At 35.3% G+C, this 26,143-nt stretch overlaps 2 protein-coding genes and 1 long non-coding RNA gene across 6 annotated transcripts in view; 1 reads left to right on the forward strand and 2 right to left on the reverse strand.

The window, feature by feature from the left end:
- Nucleotides 1-26,143, reverse strand: part of LOC126972118 (5-formyltetrahydrofolate cyclo-ligase) — an 86,047-nt gene that overhangs the window by 306 nt on the left and 59,598 nt on the right. The window contains exons 1-5 of one of the 4 annotated variants that reach the window (XM_050818708.1): nt 12,490-12,529; nt 10,559-10,656; nt 8,534-8,654; nt 3,433-3,685; nt 903-1,024 (exon numbers count right to left, since the gene is read on the reverse strand). In XM_050818708.1, coding sequence (XP_050674665.1) covers nt 903-1,024; nt 3,433-3,685; nt 8,534-8,650 — 492 coding nt within the window. In that variant the 5' untranslated portion in view covers nt 8,651-8,654; nt 10,559-10,656; nt 12,490-12,529. Of the gene's footprint in view, nt 1-902; nt 1,025-3,432; nt 3,686-8,533; nt 8,655-10,558; nt 10,657-12,489; nt 12,617-13,831; nt 13,851-26,143 lie in introns of those variants that run through there. The other 3 variants (XM_050818709.1, XM_050818707.1, XM_050818710.1) reach the window with 3 other exon arrangements.
- On the forward strand, nt 13,982-16,804 carry LOC126972137 (uncharacterized). Its single transcript, XR_007731055.1, has 2 exons — nt 13,982-14,235; nt 15,594-16,804. It is a non-coding gene; the product is annotated as an uncharacterized LOC126972137 (long non-coding RNA).
- Nucleotides 14,496-16,927, reverse strand: LOC126972105 (uncharacterized). Its single transcript, XM_050818693.1, has 2 exons — nt 16,741-16,927; nt 14,496-15,273 (listed from the first exon to the last, which is right to left on the reverse strand). Exons 1-2 carry the CDS (start codon nt 16,925-16,927, stop codon nt 14,660-14,662), a joined length of 801 nt encoding a protein of 266 aa, XP_050674650.1. The 3' UTR covers nt 14,496-14,659.

Raw genomic sequence — 26,143 nt, forward strand, 5'->3', positions numbered from 1 at the left:
TTGTATTGAATATATCATTGTCTTGCAACCCATAACACAGGCGATATATGCCTAATTTGGGGCAAGATAATTTGTTTAAAAAGTGTCTCAATATTATTATTATCTTGTTTCATGTTGCTATATCCTGAATATCTTTTTGTTTATGGAAAAGGGGGACAAAAATAATGGAATAAGGAAAAAAGCGATGCTAGCCCATTAGAAAAGTGTACGCGCTTTTTTTTAAGCCGTCCATGTCGTATCGTCCTGGAAACAAGGAAGCTCATCCCACAGCTTGGTTGTGCGTGGAAGAAAGTTCCTTGAAAACCGCGCTGTAGAGGAACGCCATACATACAGATGGTGGGGGTGATATCCTAATTTGTGGCATATCGAGCGAATCATGTCAAACAGCTCTTCAGTACACTCCCCAGAACATTATAATTGCGATAAATGATTAAAATATTGATTATAAGCATATTGTACTTTTTTCAAACGTAAACTTGCTATGCCTACTACTCGGTTAAGTCGAGTTAGTAAGTCTTTTATTGGATGATGTATATGCTTTTACAATATGATCCCAAAAAAAGTACAAAATTAATGTGTTCTGAAATATAAAAGAATTGTTAAAAAACGTTTGTGTGGGAAAGGTTATTATAACATAAATGATTTTCTTAATGATACCACAGACTGGGAATGAAGAGGACACCCTCAGGCTCTTTAATTATAAATCTTTTATCTACGATATTACATTGTAATCCATGTTTCAATAAAAAAAATTGCCCGCTGAGTTCTTGTGCCCGTTCTTCTCAGATCTGAGTCAGCCTATTTTGAATTGGTTGTAGTTTTTGAGTTGCAATTAGTGATTTTGAATCCTAATTTGAATAAAAATATTTGAATTTGAATTTGTAAGTAGAGTAGTGTATTACCTTAGGTGCGTTTGGCTTGGATCTCAGATGTGCTATATATTTGTCGTAATATCCTCCGCCGTGTCCCACTCTACCACCATTTTTAGTGAATGCCACACCGGGAGCAATTATCAGATCTAGCCCTGAAATCAGAAATCACACAGGTATTATGGTGCCGAGTTTTAATTAAAAAAAAACTTATGTAGGTATGTAAGATACTAGTACCACAAGCCACAAATTCAATAATTATTTTCCAATACGAAGTGTGGCATTCCAAAAACATATGAAGTCACAACAATGTCAGTAGAGGTAGCTGAAATATTTGTTGATCAATTTGAAAACGCATATGTGTGACCTGGGATTTTACCAGATGTGAACATTGAGAGAGTACAGGTATCATTAGATAACATTGTATTTATACCAGAGAAAGTTCTAAAGGCTTAAAAAACTTTTAATGAATCGACAGCTAGTGGTCCAGATAATATCAAATCAAATCAAATCAAAATATTTGATTGCAAGTCACATTTTACAATAGGGTGGTAGGTACATTAATGGGTAGACAATATGTGACGCCCTGCAAGGGCACAGCAATGTTATACGTAAAATAAATAAGTCTTATACATTTTATACATTCTTATGATATTAAAAATATAGACCATATTATAATTTATAACTAATTCTCACACTTAGTGTAATTAAAAAATTCAGGTAAATCGTAGAAGCATTTTGAAACTAAGAAATTTTTAAGATGTCTTTTAAATAGAGAAGGCTTCTCTTTATTTTTAATATCGTTTGGGATGTGATTATAAATTTTTATTGCCATGTGGTGAGGGCTCGATGACACTAATGACATACTTGTTTGGGGAATTTTTAATTTGTTTAAATTTCTATTATTTCGCTTGTTATTTGGTAGTGCTGAGTATAAGTCCGAATGAAATTTTGTATTTTATAAAATATGGTCTACATTAATCCATCTGCTGAATATTTTCTAAAATTCTGATACATTTTTCTGTTGAATAAATATATCTCTTACTTCACTACAGTTTCCCCATATTAATATTCCTGCTATTATGCTCCAACAATGCACCGCCATCATTAACCAAGTTACCTTAATAATGAATCAGTCTTTTGCAACGGGAAGACTCCCAACAGACTGGAAAGAAGCAGTGGTTACTTGGCATACGTGGTAAACTGCTAGTCTGGATTAGTGACTTCCTAAATGATCGAAAATTTCACGTGAGGGTTGGGAACGAAATGTCAACTACTTGTCCTGTTCGCAGCGGTGTACAACAAGGCTCTGTACTGGGACCAATATTATTCACTTAATTCTTAACTGACTTCCAAAATGTTATAAGTCTCCCTTTCTCATTATTCGCGGATGACACCAAATTCTTCGGGAACCCTATACATCAACAGGTTGAAATACAACAAAATTTAAAAGCTATTGAACACTGGACAAAGGAATGGTTACTTTCACTGAATGTCAACAAATCCACTGTTCTACATATTGAAAAAAGAATCCCCGAGTATCATATTGGTTAGACAATAAGCAACTAAAAGCGGTAGATACACAAAAAGACCTAGGAGTGATCATAAGCAGTGATCTCAAATGGGAAGCACACATCGTGGCTACTGTGAACAAAGCCAACTCAATTCTGTACCTAATCAGAAAAGCAATCTTCAGAATCACCAAGAAAACATTTTTAAAAATCTATAGAACGTATATCAGACCATTACTGGAGTATTCATTTCAGGTCTGGAATCCATATTTTGTTGAGTATATAGAATTGTTGTTAAGTTGCCTAGGGAACTGAAAAATCTTACATATGAACAAAGACTTACAAAGCTTGGACTCAGCACCCTCCAAAGCAGGCGAGAAAGAGGCGATCTAATTGAAACATACAAAATACTAAATAATTATTATAATGTACCAAATTTTGAGAGCATGTTTCCAAGAAAGAGCAATCCTAGACTAAGGGGAAGCTAGAATATCAATAAGCATCATCAAATCCATTAAAACACTTCGTGATCATCAGAGTTGTTCATATACGGAATAGATTGCCCAAGGATGTGGTTAAATCAAAATCTATTAATCAGTTTAAGAATAGACTGGACAAACATTTGAATAGATATGGCAAATGATATAGATGCATCAGCGAAAGCTGCTTAGTCTATTATAAATAATAATAATAATAATAATTCCTTCTCACATTCTCTTGCAAAAGCAGACGAATCACAGGGGCGTTGCCGGCCTTTAAGAAAGGTGTACGCGCTTTTTTGAACCTACCCAATGAATGAAATTTTGTGAATGTGAATGTTTGTTTAGCTATTGTCCTTGTATTTTTCTTTCAACTAGCCTCCGAAACAGCCGTTCTGAATTCGTTGGAAGTTTCATTAGCATATTTTACAAAATTTATGGTCCATCCTGGCTTCGCCCTTTCCAGAAGTTTATCAATTACAAAAACATATAAATAATGGAATCTCTTTATAATGTCTGTTTAGAAGTACTCAAATCTATTGTATTTACTCGCTAATAATAAAAAAAACATACCATCATTTAGGGCGTCTTCCCGCTTTTGGTCCTTCGAGTGCTGCGCTATTCCATGCCTGGTGAGTGGCATGTTGTCTTCGTCTCCCGCCTCCAGTCTCAGCATCCTCATGATGCCGCCAGCATACTGAGGCACGAAGGCAGCGCCGCCGCGAGCCTTGATGTGGGCTATCATGGGCGCTGTGTTGATCTCCTGGTCAGTGCTCATGAACAAGGCTATGCGATTAGCTGACTTGTAGTGGGGATGATTTATTACCTGGAGTATTAAGAATACTTCATGACAAACAGTCCAAAATGCATACTTTTGTGGCTTATTTATTCATGTTTATACTTTAGGTATTTTTTTATTTGTATGGAAAAGGGGGACAAACGAGCGACCACCGCCGCTCATATTCGCTTGTAACACCAGAGAAATCACAGGAGCGTTGCTGGCCTTAAATTTTTTTATGCATGTATTTGTTAACTTAGAGCTTGAAATTAATTTTGAAAGATAAAATTGTATGACATAATAAGCTTCTTACTATTTTAAAGCGATATCCCTCACTTCTGCAATTAAATATATAAAAATTATAAACGATGCGGGACTCGAACCCGCACCTCTCTTGTTCCGTTCGAGAGCTCTTATCAACTGAACCAACCTATAGAGTGCCGTAGGGAATGTAAATTTGAAAATTATGAAATAAAATTATTTATTTTGCCTAGGAATAGGGTATGTCCAGATCTTAAATATGTTGCCACTATCCAGCTTAAATTAAAAGCATGCTAAAACTTAAAAATTATTTAAATATTCATATTATTGAAAGTATAGATTTTTTCACTCCAATATTTTTCCAGGTCATGTTAATTCTTCTGGCTAGTTTGTCTATGTCAATTGTGTTCTTGATTTTCTTGATTTATATAGAGTTCTGTTCGTATTCTAGGGTGTTACAAACTTTGTCAATATGACTAGTGTAGTTGAGATATTTATCAATCTGTATTCCCAAAAAAATACATTATCAATTTCATTTATAACTGCATTATTATATTTTATATTTAATTGCATTTGTTGACGTCCTTTTACATTAAACTGTATATAGTTTGTCTTTGATAAATTAACATTTATATTATTCATGCCAAGCCATTGATTATTTTATCCAATTTCATATTTATTTTTAATTCATACTCGTTATTATGCTCAATATATTTGTCATATTTAATGTGAGACGATATAACAATTGCAATGTCATCAGCAAACATTAGGGATCGATAATTAGTCACTTTAGGAAAGTAATTTACATAAAGTAAAAACAAAAGTAGCCCCAATACACTTCCCTGGGGAACTCCACGATTATTATATCAGTTTGATTGATAAGTAGTGACTGTATTTGTATTATCAAGAAAATTTAGTTGGGTACACTGCTCCCTACCCTGAAGGTCTTTGAGTGTGTCTTGTTCAACTCTTAGATTACGGCTCCATCTACAGGATCTATGTTTAGATTTACAATTATTGGACTTGAGCAGGTTTATCGCTTTCATTCTTCAGCGCATTTATCGCTGCAGTGAACATTGGGTTAATCTTTAAAAAAAAACAGAAAATGGATAGCTTCTCCATACGTTAACTTTTTGGTGACAAACGACCCATTTCCAAGCTGTGTTATCTTTTATAAAGTCATTAAAATATGTTATCATCGTGACCTTTCTTCATCCAGACAAACTTTTTAACAATCTTCTATATTTCGAAATATCTAATAATATTTAATTATAGAAGTGTTCTGGGATCCTGTAGGTGTCTGGTCTAGTCTATGAAGCCGTCCATGATAACGCAAAGCTTTGCACTGCTGAAGAAACTGATTTTACTCTACAGCAATTACATTTAGATATCCTCCGACCTGACCTCAACTGATTACCGTTTTTCACACAGTTGGTTATTAAATAAAGTCATGTTTATTTAATCAGAATGTTTTCGTCGTTATCTATATAATTTCTGCCATCTCATGGTATAGTTGTCTATAACATTTCTGCCATCTCACAGTAGTTATCTATATCATTTCTGCCATGTCATGGTAATAGCATCCCTAATATTTCACAGTTTCACCAACAGGTATAGAGCAATAGTGACAATTTAAAGTTAGTTAAAAGGAAAACGAGGACAAAAGATAAAACCATAGATATCTAATTAGGAGGACGTAATTATAAAATATAAATTTTATTTATTGTATGTATTTCAGTAAATCTTACTCCGGAAATTCGGTTAGATATCAATTCGATCGATTCTCAATTATGGGTTCGAAAACAAAAAATACATGGGGGGGAGCTACCAACATGTCGTCCTTACATGTTCATTTTAAGATCTACTCCTTGGGAAGCTGTATTGAGGTCATCGAACATATGGCTTAAGTCTTCCATGGTCTTAGCCGTAATAACGATATCGTCTGCGAATCGAAGTTGAATGATTTAATCTCCGGTGATATTGATACCCAGTTCGTTCAGGCCGCTCAGGGTCCTTGAGATATAGCCCAGTAATTTCATTAGCTATGCCGCCCTTCAGGCCCAAAACGCAATAATTTTTGCACATTACTTCTTCACTTCATCCTCTGCAAGTACGAAATCTGTTGTGCAAAGTGACAGGGGGAGAGGTTGATAATGTCCATAAAAGGCAATGTCTCCCTGGCGTCGACATCGTCATACGAAAGTCGACGGACTTCTGGAGGTCTACTCGCAAAATCGACAACGATACATTCGGAAGGATACGATAATATTCTGAATATATCGCATCCTACTCTAAGAAATGTTTGTTGTTTATTATATTTTAGTAGGTGGTTTAAAATTTGTAATAAAAAATACCTTTTGAACTTATTTCTTAAACTATATCTTACCTTTAAAGGATCAATTCTTTATATTGTCTGAACCTCGGAAACGGCTCCAACGATTTTATCTAGCTTTCAATTTTACAAAATATAGTTTTATCCGTGTTTTAATGATAAACAGCTACAATAACATTAGAATACAAAGGTAAATTGGTGTTGTAATTAATTGGAGCTGGGGTCAAATATAAGCAGCGTCGCAAATATGGTGATCTCAGTGATTCATACATCTTTGTGCCGTTTGGTGTCGAGACACGTGGCCCGTGGGGCCCAGAGGCGCGGAGAATGTTCAAAATACTATCTTCGCGCCTCAATAAGGCTACTGGAAACCAGCGCTGGCAGCTATCTCGGTCAACGGATCAGCCTAGCTATCCAACGCGGAAATGCTGCCAGTATTTTAGGTACGCTTCCTCGTAATGATAGTTTTAATTTTATGGAGTCATAGTGTTGTAAATATAGTCATAAGATTTGATTTATTTGAATAAATTGTTTAATTAAGGTAAATTTCGCCACTATATACAAGACTATAATAGCTCAGATGGGACATTTTGTGATCCGGAAAGCAGAAGATCCCGGTTCGAATCCAGATGTCCTATTAGTTTCCCTTTTGTTCAAGTTTTGTACATTCTTAAAAATTCGAGCAAGGCTCGGACGTCCAGATATTTTTTTTTTATGGAATAGGAGGACAAACGAGCGTACGGGTCACCTGTTGTTAAGTGATCACCGCCGCCCACAATCTCTTGCAACACCAGAGGAATCACAGGAGCGTTGCCGGCCTTTAAGGAAGGTGTACGCGCTTTTTTTGAAGGTACCCATGTCATATCATCCCGGAAACACCGCACAAGGAAGCTCATTCCACAGCTTTGTAGTACGTGGAAGAAAGCTCCTTGAAAACCGCACTGTGGAGGACCACCACACATCCAGATGGTGAGGATGAGATCCTAACTTGTGGCGTGTCGTGCGAAGGTGGAATAGATATCAATAATCATAATTCTGAAGGATTCTTTTCTAACCTTAGCACGTTGGCCTTAAGTACTCTAGCTAATATTTCCTCTAGTAACCTTATGGTTAATATAAACAATTATGTTAATGATTATGTTATCATAGTATTTAAGCTATGTGATAACCGCAAGCTGAACTATTTATGAAATTTACGAGTACTTAATATTGGAATTGCTGTGTCACTTAATTTATTACTGCCTAGAAAAACGCAGTGGATATTGTCATTTTTTATGAGAATACGGGATGAGACGAGCAAGGCGTTCAGCTGATAGTAATTGATACGCCCTGCTCATTACAATGCAATGCCGCTCAGGATGATTGAAAAACCCAAAAATTCTGAGTGGCACTACAATTGTGCTCGTCACCTTGACACATAAGATGTTAAGGCTTATTTGCCCAGTAATTTCACTAGCTATTGAGCGCCTTTCAGACCAAAACACAATGGTGTTAACACATTACTGCTTACAAATAGGCGCCATTGCGGTACCCATAATCTAGCAGACATCCTGTGCAAAGGAGCCTCCCACTGGCAGGCATGTCTGTTTTAAAATCATTTAATTCAAACCTACAAAAATATAATGTATGTAACAAAGAGAATTTCTGTTTTTCTAGGTGCAACCAACCAAAAGTTGTAAATGTACTTTCATTGAAACTTAAATAAATTTTAATTAAATTACATTAAATAGGTTTACATACATTAGCTAGGTTTCAATTTTTAAAAAAATAGTTTTTATCCATGTTTTAATTGGATACAGCTACAATAACATTATAATACAAAGGTAAATTTCGCCACTATATATACAAGACTATAATAGCTCAGATGGGATATCCGCGGGTGATTCGGAAAGCAGAAGACCCCGTTTCGAATGCAGATGTCCTATTAGTTTTTTTTGTTCAAATTTTGTACATTCTTAAAAATCCCAGCAATGCTCGGTCGTCCAGTTATTAAATAAAAATGCTCGTAAATACATGTCATTAGCATTTAAGACTGTATGTGAGAGAAGAACTATACCAATCTCTATCAGTGATACAGCAAAATAGAAAAGGAAAGTGAATCTATAGTTACTGTAACCGATTTTGATTACCAAGTCGTCAACAGTCAGCCACGTATGGCATTAGCTGCTTATTACTATGAATGTTAACCCGCTAATGAACACATTGACTAATTCAAATTGGTCACATATAATCGGGCGGTCAGAAAGTCTAACCTCTAGGATATTTTAAATCTATGGGTGGATGTTACCTGATAAATAAAATACCTTATTATACACGATACTCGACTGACGATTCTTCTCCTCTGCAGACAGCGTCGCAATACGTGCTGCTATCTGCTCTCTGATCAGAGCCTTGGCTGGATTCGGTGTTCTTGGACTCATTTTTCTGAAAGATAAACAGTTATGGTATGGTTATGGTTTCCCTTTCCTTGCGCACTCGTTTACTGCGCTGTTACATCTGGCCCATTCTTCTTTACGGATGTGAGGCGTGGACTATTAAAGAAGACCCCAGGAAACGTATAGAAGCTTTCGAAATGTTGGCCAATAGTTGGACTCACAAGGACACCAATGTGGAAGTACTGCGCCGCGTCAATCTAAAACGCGAACTCATGCACACTATCAAGATCAGGAAAGTCGCATATTTGGGGCGCGTGCTTTGGCACGAGAGGTACGAACTCGTAGGTGGCAGAAAAAAAGTCTTGGCTGCGCAACATCTGATAGTGGACGGGAACCGCGAGTGCGGCAGACTTGTTTCGCCTCACGAAGAACAAAAAAGTTGAGTTTTCACTGCTGACTGCAAACTTTCGCAAGTTGGAGAGTCTCGCGAAGAAGAAGGAGATGGTTATAGTTGGTAAAGTGTTTGTAATAGAGTTCAGGGTAGCCCTGTTTCACTGCGACCAATACGGTTTTGCGATAGCAGCTGTAAGTTATAGCTCAGAGCAAAAATTGATTCTTTTCATGAATCTTACTATAGGTATCTTTTGTTATCACTGACATATCTCAAGTGGTTGAAGAATTGGTCTTCCCAAAGAGATTACATATTGAGGAAAGATGTGTAACGGGGTTTCATCTGCACTATTACAGAATCTACACGCTCTGCAATCTTTGAGGCCTAGGATTTAGAGGTGTTTGTTTAATCTGCAGTGCTCTTGATTTTGATGCGTAAGTTTTTCCTACTTAGCCCTACTACGTAGATTGTGTACTTTTGAGGATTGGTGGATTAGGGTTTGGGAGTAGTGCTCCAGAGCTTAATATAATCTTGGGAACATTAAGCAGTTGGTAATATTTATGAAGTGTTCTGGTGCATTAAAAAAAAACGAAATTCAAATTTAAGAAATAGTCAGACTTTAACAAAAATTGCAATTAATTGCATAACGTGGCGGGAACCGCTGTTAGTTCGTAGTAGCTCTAAAGCATTTTTAAATATAATTATCTTTATCTATCTGTCGGATTTTCATATTTTCTTGATATTTTTAAGTCTTGATACCATTATTAAGCGGTCTCTAAAATGGTTGATAGAACAAAGATAACAGCAAGCAAAATTATAGCAATACTTGAGGAAGGGTCAATGTTATGTGTCTCAGAGGCTAAATGTGAGTCGTTCGACTGTCCAGAGGATTTGGCAACGATATTAAGAGACTGGTGGTTTGGTTCCGTCAGTAAAAGGCCTGGGTCTGGAAGAAAACCATGCACAGAAGCTCGATATAACCGCTTTCTGGTGAACCAGGCATTGAGAAATCGCAAATCTTCTTATGTTGACCTCAAAAAGACTCTAGAGGAAGTGAAAGGTGAGTAAACCAGCTTATGAACTGCCAGGAAAAGACTTTTCGCTGCCAATATATGCAGCAGTCGCCGACCAGCCTGTGGCCCTAAATTACTCCGCGAGCACAGAGTTGCTTAGCCTTAGCTTAGACTTAGCTTCGCTCGAAATTGTGCGACGTGGACTCTTGAGGACTAGGGTAGAGGATTATTCTCGAATGACGCCAGAATATCTACTATATCTACATGGTATACCTACATGGTGAGGACAGATGTCGGCGAGTACTGCGATGGCAAGGGGAACGTTTCGCAAAAGTTTACTTTGAAGAAATAACTCCTCATGGTGAAGGCTCAGTTATGTTTTGGGCAGCGATTAATATATTGGATCGTACGGAGTAAGACTTCATAGAAAACGCACTTTGAATGCACACCGGTACATATCAGAAGTCCTAATTCCTTACGTATCCACAATCCGCATTAACGGTTCTTGGAGAAAATTTAATTTTTATGAATGATAATGCTCGCACTCACCATTCTGGCGATGTGAAAGGGTATATTCAAGGATTCGACGTTTGGTTTGGTTAGCTCGAAGTCCCGATCTCAAACCCATAGAGCACATTTGGGGTGATCTAAAACGAAGAGTAAGATCGGTTCAGCCCGGTCCACAAAACATCGGGGAGCTAAGGAATGTAATTGCGCAGTGAAAGCGTATTCCACAATAAACAATTAAAAATGGCATCGATAGCATGCCCAGATGAATAAAAGCTGTCATTTTAGCAAGGGGACAGATACGCTAGCTAGCTCTATTTAGACTCTGGCATCATTTTTCATTAAATCCATCAAAATGAAATGACGTAACAACGAAACTATTTTTTGGATATTTATTTAAAGTAGATGATACAAGGTACTTAGAACTATGAAATAATCTACTGATGCCAGTGAAACAGGTTATTTACCTAGCTGCCCTTTTTTGCAGCGCGTATATTATAGACCAGTGCAGCCTTTGAAAATGATAAAAAGTGAAAAAATAACAATAATAGTAGGATGAAACCCATTCGAAACGGAAGAGAATATAACAAAAAATACAGCAAAAATAAATAACGGGCGATCCGAGTTCGGGATGTGGAAAAGATACACCCCACGTATTAGGGTAAATAAACAACCTAAACTCGTATGGAAAAAAGTTAAATGGCAAAGTTGGAGGTAATAAAAAGATTTACAACTTTTGTTTTTACAGTTTTTTCCCATAACCTCAAAATTTATGTGAAAAATAAAAAAAAACAAGTTTTTAGTTTCTTATTTATATCTTTTACAAAAATTTTTTTTTTCCACGAAATTTGGTGAATATTTACCTTTTTATGTCCAAAATACACAGTAATTTATTTGAATTGAAATATTAATTTTTTTAACACCTTATTTTAACTCAAATATCGAAAAAGAAACCTTATTTTCAATCGGAAATTCACGTTGGCTTTTTTCCATACGACTTGTGGTTTTGCCAGAAATCGAGTAAAACCGTTTTTTATCCTTAAGCACGCCCCCATTTTCCACTTCCCGACCTCAGATCGCCCGTAATTTATTTTTCCTTTTACTTATGTTATATTCTCTTCCATTTCCGATGGGTTTTATTCTACTATAATTTCCTTTTGGTTTCAAAAATTATCGACCCTGGTCTATTAATGTATGTAATATACTTAAATAAAAAAATAGACAGGGATGAATATTAGTTAATCCCCTGTATGTTATGAGCTAAGCATAATTTTTTTGATATGTTTTAGAGGTTTTAAACTATGTTTGATAATTATATTAGGAAACGTGAGCATCAATATATTATAATAAATTTGGAAAGGCTTTTTTTAAAGATTTTAGTTTGTGGGGTTGCTTCTTTCCTTCTTTCTAATCTGCCTGTTAAACTAGTTATAATTCAATAACCAATAATTTTAAATTAGGATCAAATATAAATGTTGAATATCAACATGTTGAATATCACAATTCGATTGATATAATAATATCAATCGAATATTCTTGAAATTAATTACCGAGCTACCTCGAATCGAAGCACATGGAATTATGTATTAACATTACTTATTCTAAACATATATTGGACAGTAAAATGCATTATATTTAATTTCATACACCATGGACAACCCGGGTATTCACATTGCCCAGGAATTGTATAGAATACCTGTTCCATACAGATTGTCGGTAGCTATGCGCTTATACCACAGGGATAATTGGTGCACTGGATAAAATAAAAATATAATCTTTCTTTTCGGTCAAGACTTGTTTATAAATATAAAATAAATATTTATCTTCATAGATAGCATAATTTCTTATAGCAATCAGAAAGTATTTACCTACATAATATACCTACTTTAAATAAATTGTGTTAAAACAGTTGATTGAATCCGTAACCGAACTTTAAATATCATGTACCTAATAATTTTAAATTTATTACTTACCGATTGTTTCTTTGGCACTGTAATAATGATGAATGAATATCGGCTACTAATGTCAAATAACACGGTGAAGCGTGTTATGTTAACCCCAACTCCCAAGTCACAACGATAGCTGATAACCAAAACAAACTCACATGGTGCTTGTTCGTTTTCAGCGCCATCTATTACATCTCAGCGATACTACAAGTACGGTACGCTAATTGTCATGAGTACTAGATAATCAATGTATCAAGATTCAAGAGATTTGGTAAAAGGATTTGGTTAATTAAAGTAGATGTCACTATTACTTGTTAAATATTTTAATTATTACACTTAAATTTTTAATGCCAGTGTTGGTGTATCTATAATTGTATACAATTATTTCATTTAAAAGGAGCAGTTGCTTTCGACTTCGTCTGCGTGAGTTATATATTCGTTACAATCATACATTGATATAAAAAAATAGCATATCCTATAGAATAATATATCCCATTTTATTATACTATTTATAATATAATATATAAAGTCGTGTTTAATACGGTCCAGTAGTAAAGGAGATAAGGCCAATGCGACCTTCAAAAACTGCACACCTGACCCTTTTCTAGATGGTCTGTCAATACATAATTTGTAGTCAAGTGTACAAAAGAGATAAAATACACATTACACAATATAACCCCGAATCACGTAGACGGCGACGCTCCTGTATTTTCTCTGGAGTTGCAAAAGAGTACTCGTTCGCTCATTAATCTTTCTAATCCCATATAAAATAGCAGTAAACATAGACATAAATTCAAAATAATCTGAGTATGACTTTGTAATTATTAAAATGCATTTATGAATGTTATTTTCACATATATGTGATGTTATATTTTCAAAAATACGCTTCAATTAAATATATGTATTTATGTACGTTGATAGACACTCCTTAGTCACATCCTAGATAGGAAATATCACACCTTTTAACAATTGGAGTTAAACGGAAGACATTCACGAACCATCAATCTTTAACACGTTTTAACTGTTATCTAATAATCACGCGTTATTATCAGTAGCTCGAAGGTTAGTCTTCAAGGAAACATTATCACTTGACTGTGTTTTGAAGGTTATTTGTAGTTCTAGATTATAGTATAAATGAGTACTATTTAATGATATTTTTTACTTTCAGAACACAGAGAAAACCAATCAGTGTTCGATCACATTTCTTCGCAGCGCATTGTATCCAAATTCCAATGACCAATATAACTCCTTCCCGCACCTCACCCCCTATCAACGCACAATGCTATCAACGCTCCATACATTATCTCTTTTAGGGCTCATTTCATAAATTCAATATTTAAATAAAATTAATTAAATTTGTGCTTCTTACTGATTAAATGTGATTTGATTTTTTCGTATACTGGTACGATTTTTGCAAGTGAGAACAACAAACAGACACACAAAGGCGTAATTATTTATAACTGACAGTTCGCGGGTCGGCCATTGCTAAATGCTAATTGACAACATAACAAACTGAGAGCGTGTCCACACGGCGCGTTGCGTTGCGTTGCGTCGTCGCAACGCAAATATTTTGACGCATAGCCGGCCACACGGGCGCTGCAGCGTTACTATGACGCAGTCAACGTTCCGTCGGCGCAGCGGCGACGCACAGTTGCGGCAAGTATTTTGAAAAAAATTCGCAGTCAGTCTATAGCAAATCATGGATCGGAAAAGACGTCTAGCATTGCTCCTATTACTACGTCACCGCCGAAATCGACGCAAGATCACAAGACGGTACTGGATCATTCCTTTCATTTCATTAAGAAATCGTGATGGACAGTTTTTTTTTTAGAATATCGGGAGTTGCTATTAGACGAAAAGAAGTTTTATAATTTTTTTAGAATGAGTGTATCCAGCTTCGAATGTTTATTGAAGTCCTTAGAACCACACATACGAAAAAACTATACTAATATGAGGAATCCAGTGGAACAAGTAGAAATGCTGGGAATCACTTTAAGGTAACTATATAAATATATTTAAGTAATAAAAATATAACAGTTTTTTTGGTTTGTTTAATTAGTAATCAACTCACAAATAATCAGCAATTGTCATAATTTTAAATTTAGACATTATTTAAGAGAGTAATCAACTCACAAATAATCAGCAATTGTCATAATTTTAAATTTAGACATTATTTAAGAGAGATATCATCCAGTAATTACAAATTAGAAAAATCGTATTCAGTTTCTTCACTTGCTTGAGATGTTTCTGGAGATGTAATTGAATTATTAAAATCAGAAATGTATGTACTTTGAAAATTTGCTGTTTGATACCCATATGGTGGTTGGTGAGACGTTGATGGGCCACTCACATATGATGATGTTTGTCCATACCGCATTTCATCTATAATTTGTATAACTTTACTTTGGAAACGGAGAGTTTCTCGGTCGGAAAATTCTTGAATAGATGGCAATATAGCTCTGAAAAAGGACATATGGCGATTTTCCGGCTCCTTGAGAAGTTTTAGTCCTTCTCTTTCAAACTCATCCATTTGCATTGCCCTTTTGCGCGCGACTGGAACATAGCGCGGAGTGTTGTCTGTGGTAATGTCATCATTTGTAGACGTAGATTCATTGTTGATTTCTCTAGGCGAGTCTAAGCTAGATTCGGTGGCATTTTGTTCCACTTTTCTCAAAAAAAGGAGTTGATTGTATAAATGATACTTCTTCAGTTTCGTAGCGCCCGAGCCCGATTTTGATGCTTCTTTTAATTTTTTTGAATATCTGAAGTAATTATCTTTTACACTTCTCCATTTTTTTATTAAATCATTACCTGCAAAACCAATAGTAAACATGATTTAATAATTTATACATAGTGAATTTCTCGATAAAATTTAATGACATATTCAGATATCGTTAACAAACACTATGTGACCGACTCTGGAATCGTGAAAATATAACAGCTGTTACATACAAAAAGCAATACCTACTGAATCAAAATGTATGCAACAGCTGCTATTTTTTTCGCGATTCTAGAATTAATTGGTTACATAGAGAAAGTTATTTGCTATCGATGTCTGAATATGTCAGTATTTTTTTTCGGGTATCTATCTATCTCATAAATGCATATTATAATAATTATTTTCTTTTCAGATACCTAGGAAGTGGAAATTCAATAACTGATTTACATTTCAAATTCAAACGGGGAAAATCTACTATTGCATATATAATACAAAGAGTTTGTCGTGCTATATGGACCAATCTTCTTCGAGACAACATCCCTGAACTGACAACTGAAAGTTTCCAAACAATAGCGAGGGGTTTTGATGTAAAGGCAAATTTTCCTCAATGTGTTGGTGCCATCGACGGCAAACATATCCGCGTGTGTAATCCTGCAAATAGTGGCTCACTTTTTTTTAATTATAAAGCCTTTTTTTCGATTGTGTTGCTAGCTATTGTGGATTCAAATTACAAATTCGTATTTGTCGACATCGGTGCATACGGAAAAGAATGCGATTCAACCATATTACAAAATTCTAAACTGTACGAGCTAATGATTAACAACAACTTACCACTACCTCAACCCCAGCCACTCTCTGGTAGCAATATACCAACCCCGTATGTATTTGTGGGTGACGAAGCTTTTGGACTGAGCAAACATATTATGCGTCCATATGGCGGTCAAAATCTCGACTTACAACAAAAGGTTTTCAATTACCGTCTAAGCAGAGCCAGAAGATATGTCGAATGCGCTTTTGGGATTATGGCTAACAAATGGCGCATTTTTCACAGACCGATAGACGTGTCCTATGACTTCGCTACTGACATTATAAAAGCATGTTGTGTATTACACAATTTTGTCGCTGATCGAGATGGTTTTAGACAAAGAGATAAATTTGCTATAAGTGTTGATGAATTTCTCCCAATACAACCCGTACATGAAGAACAGACAGCACCGAATGTCATAAGACAGCAATATGCGACCTATTTTATGACTAGAGGAACTCTGCCTTGGCAGCTAAATAAGGTATAATTGTATTATGAGGGTTTTCAAGATTTTCTTGCACCGCCAATTCCGCGATCAGTAAAAAAATAATATTTTATACCTACTCAGCGTAGTCTAGGTTAGTTTTGAGCTAAGTAATAAAATAGTACTCACGCTAATCTAAATTCCCTAAGTTTTAAAATTTTAGAGTGTCGAGATATTAATTTTGTACTGATCGCGGAATTGGCGGTGCAAGAAAATCTTGAAAGCCCTCTTAAATAAAAAAAAAAATAAATATCTGTACTGTGAACTCACCAACTTTATTTTTTCGTTCAGCTGTGAAATTCTCGTAATCAGGAAATAAAACTTTTGATATGTCTTCCCAGGCTTTTGTTTTTAAATTTTTATTTTTAAAATCTACGTTTGACTTGTCCCATATAATTTCCCTTTCCTGTATCAATGTAATCAAGTAATCTATGTCAATTTCTTCAATGGTATTCATTTTACCCTGCAAATAAAACTAATTACCCTGCAAATAAAACTAAATACAAAAACGTAAACGTAAAACGAAATGAGCTTCCGTGTATCCTCTCTGTCAACGCACAAGCAACTGAGCGCTGACGCTCCGACGTCGCACGAGTACACCCCCTCCCGCTTCGTCTCGGGGGCTGCTGTCCGTCATGTGTGCGTTGCGACGACGCAGCGCGCCGTGTGAACACCTTGGTTATTTGTATGTAAAACAACGCAGTGGTAGCGCTGCGTCGACGCAACGCTGACGCAACGCGCCGTGTGGACTGGCTCTAAGCCGCTACAGCGTAGTTTACATCGCTTCACTATTGAGCGCGGTGACGATTTCTGGTTTGGTTTTGTAATCTTTGTATTTACTTTAGTACCGTTTATACTCTTTTGTGTAAAAAATTCAAAGCGAGGTGACGTATAACTTTAGCAAATTTTGTTTAAATTTACCCGAATAAGCGTTAGACCTATCACAGACGACGTACTTTTTAACCGACTTCAAAAAAGGAGGAGGTTCTCAATTTCTCGGAATGTTCTTTTTTTTCATGTTTCACCTCAAAACTTTCGACTGGGTGAACCGATTTTGATAATTCTTTTTTTATTTTTGTGCTATCGAGTCTGCGGCACACAAAAAGCTGCATTGTGCCTAAAAGTCTTTGGCAGATATTTCACAGACGATGACGGCATACGATGGTCATTTTGTCGGCAAAAGTACAGAGATTGCATTGTATTATTTCGAACTAAAAATACAAAAAAACAATCGAGACTTTTGGGTTCATCCTATTCTTTCAGAAACATTATTAAAGGGGCCGTTTCATAACCATTCAATTCTAAAACTATATCCAAATAAGTCTTTCAAATTTTATAAAAGGTTACAAAATTTAACAAGCTGCAAATTATTTTGAAACCTGCTTTAAAAACTTTAGATATAAAGCATTGGAAAATGTCTGAAAAATAAAAACGTCTACGATAGGCCTTACAAAGCCGAGCGTAGTCATATACCTACTCATAAAATAGAGATCAGCACGCCTTAGGAAGTTTCCGCTTTAAAATGAGATAAACAAGACGTTCGCCTGATAAAAGTGAGACACCCTGTCCATTGCAATGTCGAGGCGCTTGGCATTCTTAAAGAGTTAAAATTCTTTGCAATAGCGACGCTGCTATTTTTAATTGCATTCGTTACGTACTTAGATTCTCTTGTATCTCTGTAATGCATTCCAGGGTAACGCAGGCAGCTGTCTCTTCAGCACTAAACTATTCGGCATATAGAGGGTTATCTGTGGCACCTATTGCATATAAATGTTTGTTTAGAGGACAGTGGCAAGCAGTGGCGTGCATCTCCTGTGACTCCTCTCAGTATGGGGGTAGCACAAGGGTCTATTCTCGGACCGTTCCTCTTCCTTATCTATATAAATGATCTTCCTAATCTTATAGAGACAAAAAACATAAGCTATTATTGTTTGCGGACGACACTTCACTGATTTTCAAAAGGAAAAGAAACCAAGCTATGTATGACGAAGTGAACGATATTCTATCTGACATAATGTACTGGTTTAGTGCTAATAACCTATTGTTAAATAGTAAGAAAACGAAATATATAAAATTTACCGTACCAAATGTCAAAAATGTTGATGCAAGTGTTTTGTTAAACGGAGAGGTGGGTTGGCGAACAGACTCAGTTCTGCAGCATACGCGGTTAAAAAGATTAGACAATTAACTGACATAGATACGGCGCGACTTGTATACTTTAGTTACTTCCATAGTATTACGTTCTATGGTATATTGCTGTGGGGCAGCGCTGCCGATATTATTACAATATTTGTGCTGCAGAAGAGGCCTATTCGCGCTATTTATAACCTAGGCCGTAAGGAATCATTGAGAGCAAAATTCAAAGATATTAACATCTTGACTGTTGCTTCTCAATATGTTCTTGATAATGTAATGTTTTGTTATCAATAAATTTTTATTCTATTCTATTAATGTATATTCATAGGCACATAAGTGAATTTGCGAGAAACTGTCATAACTCATAACCATAATGCTAACACCAGGAACAGACATAAGCTTATAATGCCTACTACTCGGCTAAGTCGAGTTAGCAAGTCTTTTATGGGGCGATGATATGCTTTTACAACAGGATCCCAGAAAATTTTCAAAACAAAAGTATTACGTTATTCAAAAGAATTGATAAAAAACGTTTGTGTGGTAAAGGTTACTATAACACAAATTACTTTCTTAATGATACCACAGATTGGGATTGGAGCGACCGCCCTCAGGCTATTACGTAATAAGTTTAATTGTACAATATTACTTTGTAAACATATTTTTTCGATGAAAAAAAAAAAGCGCACTGAGTTTGTTGCGCCCATTCTTCTGAAAAAATTTAACTAGTGGGTGTTTCATAAAAGTTTAGTTTTAGAATAAAGGAATCAAATTTAACAATATCAACTTTAATACTTGTGCTATGTTTATTTAGGTTCTTCGCGAGGTAGGCACTGCCTAATTGCATATATAGTATGCACGCCCCTGGTAGCAAGATACCTATCGTTCCTACCCTTCAATGACACTATTCAAAGTAAAACATACATAACTTTGCTACGTACGCTTTCAACGCGTATTGAAGGAGTAGAGTACTTGTGCACCAATGGGGTAAAATGACGGCAAAATGAATGAATTAAGAATAAGATTATACACAAGTAAAATTTGAAAAACAAAATTTTATGAACGATGGCGTTCCGTGCCGGTGCTCTAACCAACTGAGCTAACCGTTCGAGTACCGCCTCTTTATAAAATTCTGTTTGTTTTGTTCAACTCTCAGGTTGTGGCTTCATCTACAGGATCCACTTTACAGTTGATAACCTGCTCAACCCCAATATTTGCATAAGATTATAGCGAATATATATGATCGCCACGTATAAAATGTAATATTATTTGGTTGGTATAGTTGCAAAGGAGAGTTTACACAGTTATAAATACTAAAATACATTTTTTTTAAATGAAAATAAGGGACGAGACGAGCAGGATGTTAAGTTGATGGTAATTGTTATGCCTTCCCATTACAATGCAGTGCCGCTCAGGATTATTGAAGAACCCAAAAATTCTGAGCGGCACTACACCTGCGCTCGTCACCTTGAGACATAAGATATTAAGTTTGATTTTCCCAGTAATTTCACTAGCTACGGCGCCCTTCAGACCGAAACACAATAATGCATACACATTACTGATTTCACGGCCGCAATAAGGCCGTTGTGGTTCCCATAATCTAGCTGGCATCCGCTGCAAAGGAGCCTCCCACTGGTAAAACATACATACACACATTTACCACATACACACAAACACTGGTGGCACTGTATTGTAATGGGCAGGGCGTTTCAATTACCATCAGCTGATCGTCCTGCTCGTCTCGTACCCTTATTTTCATTTAAAAAAATCGGTTCTTTAAAAATCACTCCTCAACGGTCAATCATTCGGTGAAATACTTCAGTGTAAGGTTGATTCAATCTCTCGTGGAGTAATAATAATTAAATCTATTTTTAGGCTGTAAAAAAGGATTTTTTCGGACAATCTACGTATGATATGGTTCCAAGGATAAGTTTGTAGTAGGGTAATATGACTGTTTACAGCCAATATAACCTATATTTGTTAGATAAGTATAGTCGAACGTGGAATGTACTCGATAGTTATACAATTAAATCGAATTCTACCAGCATACAGCCAACACAATTCCTAGACTGATTAATAAATTGTCACGTGACTTGACGGACTCTTTGACTGAGACAAATTTAAAACAGAATTTAAAAAATACTTTTTGAGACATGATGGACCAATCGGCTAAAAATCACGCAATGCTTAAAATTTATTGTATTAATTTCTTTCGTTTTATTATTAAAATAAATTATTATTAAAAAATAATGGAACCTCAACATTGACATATCTAACTTCTTTCTTGAACTAGATTCGAGACTTATCTATATACATTGACGTTTAAAATAAACAAATAGACTTTCCAATCGCCTATTAAAAGGGCGTCAAAAATGTTCGAGCGGCGTTGTATAATAAATAATAAATTTCGTTTATTTCAAAGATTACATATACACTTTTTAGTGGTTGAGACTTCCCAGTAAGTTGTCTTAGGACACTTGTATTGGGAATATCTCGCAACTTCCTTAGCAGATAACTTTTTATTTAGTAAACAATATAGAAATAAACAGAAATGATTAAAAACCAAATTTTACAATTTACAATTAATTGTGTGTGTTTGTGTGTGTGTGTGTGTATGTGTGTGTCTGTGTGTGTGTGTGTGTGTGTGTGTGTGTGTGAGTGAGTGAGTGAGTGTGTGGATGTGGGTTTGAATTGGACCTTTGATTGGGTCCATCTATACAATGCGTGTGTTTATCATGTCAGTCTGATCAGAAGATTTTCCACTTCATCATAAGCAAGACAAGTCAGCCAATTATTTAAAGCTTTTCTGCATAGATGTAATGTCATAGGATATATATTTAGGACACGATTTATTTTATTATATAAGAACACTGATTCACATTCACTAAACTGTCGTTCAGCAAAAGTAGTGCGAACAGTAATGGTATCTGCTACTTTATCATTTCTTCTACTGATCAATTTGGCGTGATCTAGCGGAAGTGACTTGTGGACGGCTGAAATGATGTTAAGAACATAAAGTTTCCTAATTGTCAAAAGATTACAAGTCAAATAGAGTGAATCAGTTGGAAATCTTAAAGGTTTGAAGTACATGACCTTGAGAAGTGATCTTTGAGCTCTTTCCAATTCTAAGAGGCTTATCTTAGTTGCGCCGCCCCATACCGGGATGCAGTAGGTGTTCACTGATTGAGCCAAAGCGATGTATATTTTATTAAGGACTGTGCTATTCATAACGTGCCGCAGAGTTTTAAAAATCCACATAAGTTTTCTCACCCTGGTTATGACCAGTTCTATTTGGGAATGCCAACTTAACCTTTGGTCAATCAGGATGCCGAGATATTTGGTACAATTCACCTTTTCTATGGAGGGACAATTACAATTCAAATCGTGTGGGTTGGAGCATGAATGGTTTCTGATATAGAAGTCTTGAACGGGCTGGTATCTGTCATGTGGAGAGAAACATATATAGTTTGTTTTTGATATATTGAGTGACAATAGATTTTGGTTTAGCCAATTTGAGACTCTTTCAAGGCCCATCTCAGCCTTCCTCTGTACGGCTTCCCACGAGATACCAGAGAAAACAATGGCTGTGTCGTCAGCATAAGTGAATATACTCGCCCCGTCGATCTGGAGGTTACATAGGTCGTTAATATAGATTAAAAAGAGTATCGGGCCAAGGACACTGCCCTGCGGTACGCCAAATTTCACATTTTCCATTGTGCTGTGGTATACATGTTTGTTTAATAAACAGTGTCGTCTAGGTCAACCTTAACTTCCTGTATTCGGTCATTTAGGTAGCTGTTTAGGAGAGAGAGGGCTTTGTCACGAATGCCCAGGTCCTCCAATCTGCGCACAAGAATGGGAATAGAAACTGTGTCAAAGGCCTTTTTTAAATCTAGGAAAACTGCGAGACATTTATTGCCCTTGTCCACTTCTCTTACTATAGTTTTTGTTTGTCCTAAAATTGCGTCTTGTGTGGAAACACCTTTTCTAAAGCCATATTGACAATTAGAAATAATATTATATTTATTGAAGTATTTAAGAAGTCTATTGTTAATTAATTTTTCTATTATTTTTGAAATAGCAGACAATATAGAGATAGGGCTATAATTGTTTACATCAGTTTTAGTCCCACTCTTGTACACAGGAGTAACAATGGAACGCTTTAGAGAGAAAGGAAAAATACCTGATTTAAAGCAGAGATTAGCCAATCTTGTTATAAGTGGGATCAAGTAATCTTTAGAGAGCTTTAGAAATTTCGTTGAAATTCCGTCCCAGCCAGGAGCGCTTCTAGAGTCAAGACTCATAAGTATGCTGTTGATCTCTTCTATCAAGTAGTACAAAAGAAGATGAATGAAAATGATGTATAGAGGGACTTTGGTAGGAGCCAGTTTGCTCAATAATTGTTTTAGCCAGCTTTTGTCCATTTTCAACAAAGATTCTATTAATCAGATTTACTGAGTTTTGTGGGTCAGGAGTAATATTAAGTAGCTCGATGTTATTAGTTTTAGGAGGCTTATAATGAGTTATTTCATTTATAGTACTCCAGAGAGCTCTAGGGTGTCTTAGGGACTTATTTATTTGATCTTTGTTGTATTTTATTTTAAGCTTCTTTATGAGGTTAGTGCAATAATTTCGGAAACGTTTGTAGGTTAATTTTAGAATAAGACTCTGTGGGTTTAATCTCAGTTTAATTTGCATATTGTTTCGAAGTTTGATGCAACGCAAAACTCCAGGCGTTATCCATGGCTTCAATATTCTTTTAGTGTGCGATATCACTGAGAGTTTAGTGTTTACTTGGATAGCAGATTTGATCATTTCTATTAAATAATTAGAAAATAAATTAGGGTCATTAAATATATTTAATTTAGTAACGTCAGTGGATATAAGGGTGCGATATGCTTTGTTAAAATCAACACCACCATGTTGTGGTCTGTTACTGTAGTATTTAGTACAGCTACATAAGCTTTATTTTCGTTCTTTTCTAGTTTGAGAATGACATGATCGATGCAGCTATTCTCTCTCGTGGATGTAGTATGGCCCGGTAAGAGACCATGAAAAGATAGTACATTTAAATATTCAAGCCTATTCCGACGTTCATGGGCTTTTTCAGTCTGAGTAGGTATAAGGTCAATATTTATGTCGCCTAGAATAAATATATTTTTGTGATGCGTGATAGATTCAAGACATGAATTGAGGGAAGAAATAAAGTTATCAGCTTTGTTGTAGGATGGGGATCGATAAATTCCAAGTAAAGTATAATTAGAGGTCACAATCTGAAGTCCAGTTGCTTCACAAAGAGCTAATTCTAGTATTTGGACCTGCAAGTTACTTTTTACATAAACCACCACTCCATCATTTTGATTAAGTAGTCTAACTGTATGATAGGAAGTATAAATTTAGTCTGCATTCAGTTAGGACTAGAATATCAACTTCAAAGCTAAGTTGCGATAACGTTATCTGGATATCATCAATGTTCTTGTATATACTTCTAATGTTTTGAGTAATATTATATAAGTTATTGTGGGAAATACTTACATTTTTAGATAGATCTTGAATATCACATTTAATTGAGGTTGCAGTTTGTATCTCATCTAATTCGTGCAGATTATTTAAACTATCCATAGTGAGTTAATTGTGAATGGTAGTCATAAGACACTGATGTTCTATGTGTGGCCATTTTAGTATATAATATAAACATGCATATGAGAGTGCTTTTGTTGCAACAAAAGCTGTTGTGTGATATCTGTGAGAGTAGTTGGAGTGTAGTTATACACGTCATGTAACTTATTGGTATAAAATGATATTGACTTTTTACCTTACATAATGCTAACTTCAGATTAAGATTGTGTGTTTTGAATGTCAGTAGATTAAGTTGTGGGATATATGTTATATTGTGTGTGTAGTGCATGTGTGAGTTATTATTACACAGTAGCAATTTAACATTAATAATATTGGAAATACTAGATTTAAAATTAAAAGTGTCCGTTTGAAATTTAATTAATAAAAGTCACAATATATTTTTCTGCAAATCTACTAGACACTGCTCTGATCTAATTATGATTTGTTTATCTCCTTCTTTTTTCCGGAGGAAAATATTGCCATTAGAGCACCAACAGAAAGCGTATTTGTTCTTCTTACGAAATTCTCTGGCTTGGAGATAAAGTTTTTTAGTTCTTGATGGTATTTTTTCTTCTATGTACACAGGTTTCTGATTCCCGGGGAGGCCAATCAGCTTAGTGTTTAATTTATCATTAGCCAATTTTTGGTAATTGAATTTTCGCACAAAGGATAGCAACTGCTGTTTTCTTAGTACTGTGGAAAATTCCACAATAATAGGTCGCGTAGTGGATGTTTTTCCAGGAAGGCGGTACACATCACGAAGGTCACTTGGGGAAATAGGTAATCCGACTGCTTGACTAATATTACATAAGAGATCATTAAGCTTACTAACACTTTCTTGTTCAAGTGGCGGAATATTACGTATTTCGATACAAGACGAGCGAGATTTGTGATCAGTATCTAGAAGTTTACGCTCTAGTTCTGTAATATATTGTTGTTGTTGTTGCCGCTCTTTTTTCAAATATTCAACTTCATTTTTTAGGAGTTCAAATTGGATATTCATAAAAGAAATAGATTCCTTAATTTCTTCGTTTATTTTATGTATATCTTGGTTAGATTTTTGAATTTCAGCATTCTGTTCCTTCAAGGCATCCATATCTCCGACTAGTTTTGACAGCAATGTAGTTTGAGTGGACAAGGACTGCATTAACTGTAACAAGGACTGTATATTCGTTTGTATTAACTTATACAAATAACATTAAAATATTCATTCAAATTAACATCTTATTTCAGTAATGTTCAAAGTATCAAGTCAGTATACGCTCATTAGATTATTAATATTATATAAGTATTAAAATTTCATTTTATAAATATTATTGATATCATTGTGAAATCCGACATGTTTCAATATAACAGTACGATTAGTGTTTAGACAATTTTGTAACATACTTTGCATGTCAATTGACGAAACATATTGGATTATCCATTATATTGTTAACACCTTAAGTACAATGTTTCCTGCAAATAAATTTCAAAAAAAAAAAAAAAATAGAAGCTCGGACGCGAATACGAGGCAAGAATATTTTATTTTAGTAATTTAAATTTAATTATTTAGTAAAATGATTAAAATCGTCCAGTTAAATACGACATCCTTTTTAAGTTTAGATATGTTCTTATTTGGCCATTTTTTCACTTAACACTTTGTCATTGCGTGGCCTTGTATTCAAAGCGCGGTCGAAACACAACTGCACGAAAACTTTGCGTACACGCGTAGGCAGAGTTTTGATTTAGACAATATTTGGACGTGATTGTATTGAATTATTGAGTCTAGTTATTTATTGTACGTCAATGGAACTATCCAAAAGAAAAGTATGTGTGTACTTATGTATGCACGCAAGAAGTTATACTTCTTTGGCCTAACGAAGCAAAAATCATTAAAATTATTTATTTCTCGTGCTATTCTACGTTTTAGAAAGAATAA

The sequence above is a fragment of the Leptidea sinapis genome, chromosome 25, assembly GCF_905404315.1.
Source record: "Leptidea sinapis chromosome 25, ilLepSina1.1, whole genome shotgun sequence".
Taxonomy (NCBI): domain Eukaryota; kingdom Metazoa; phylum Arthropoda; class Insecta; order Lepidoptera; family Pieridae; genus Leptidea; species Leptidea sinapis.

Excerpts from the sequence above, each read along its gene's own strand:
- LOC126972105 (XM_050818693.1), bottom strand. The coding sequence starts at position 16,927 with ATGAATACCATTGAAGAAATTGACATAGATTACTTGATTACATTGATA. Across the intron at positions 15,274-16,740 it reads TGAACGAAAAAATAAAGTTG|GTAATGATTTAATAAAAAAA; the intron begins GTGAGTTCACAG and ends TTGGTTTTGCAG.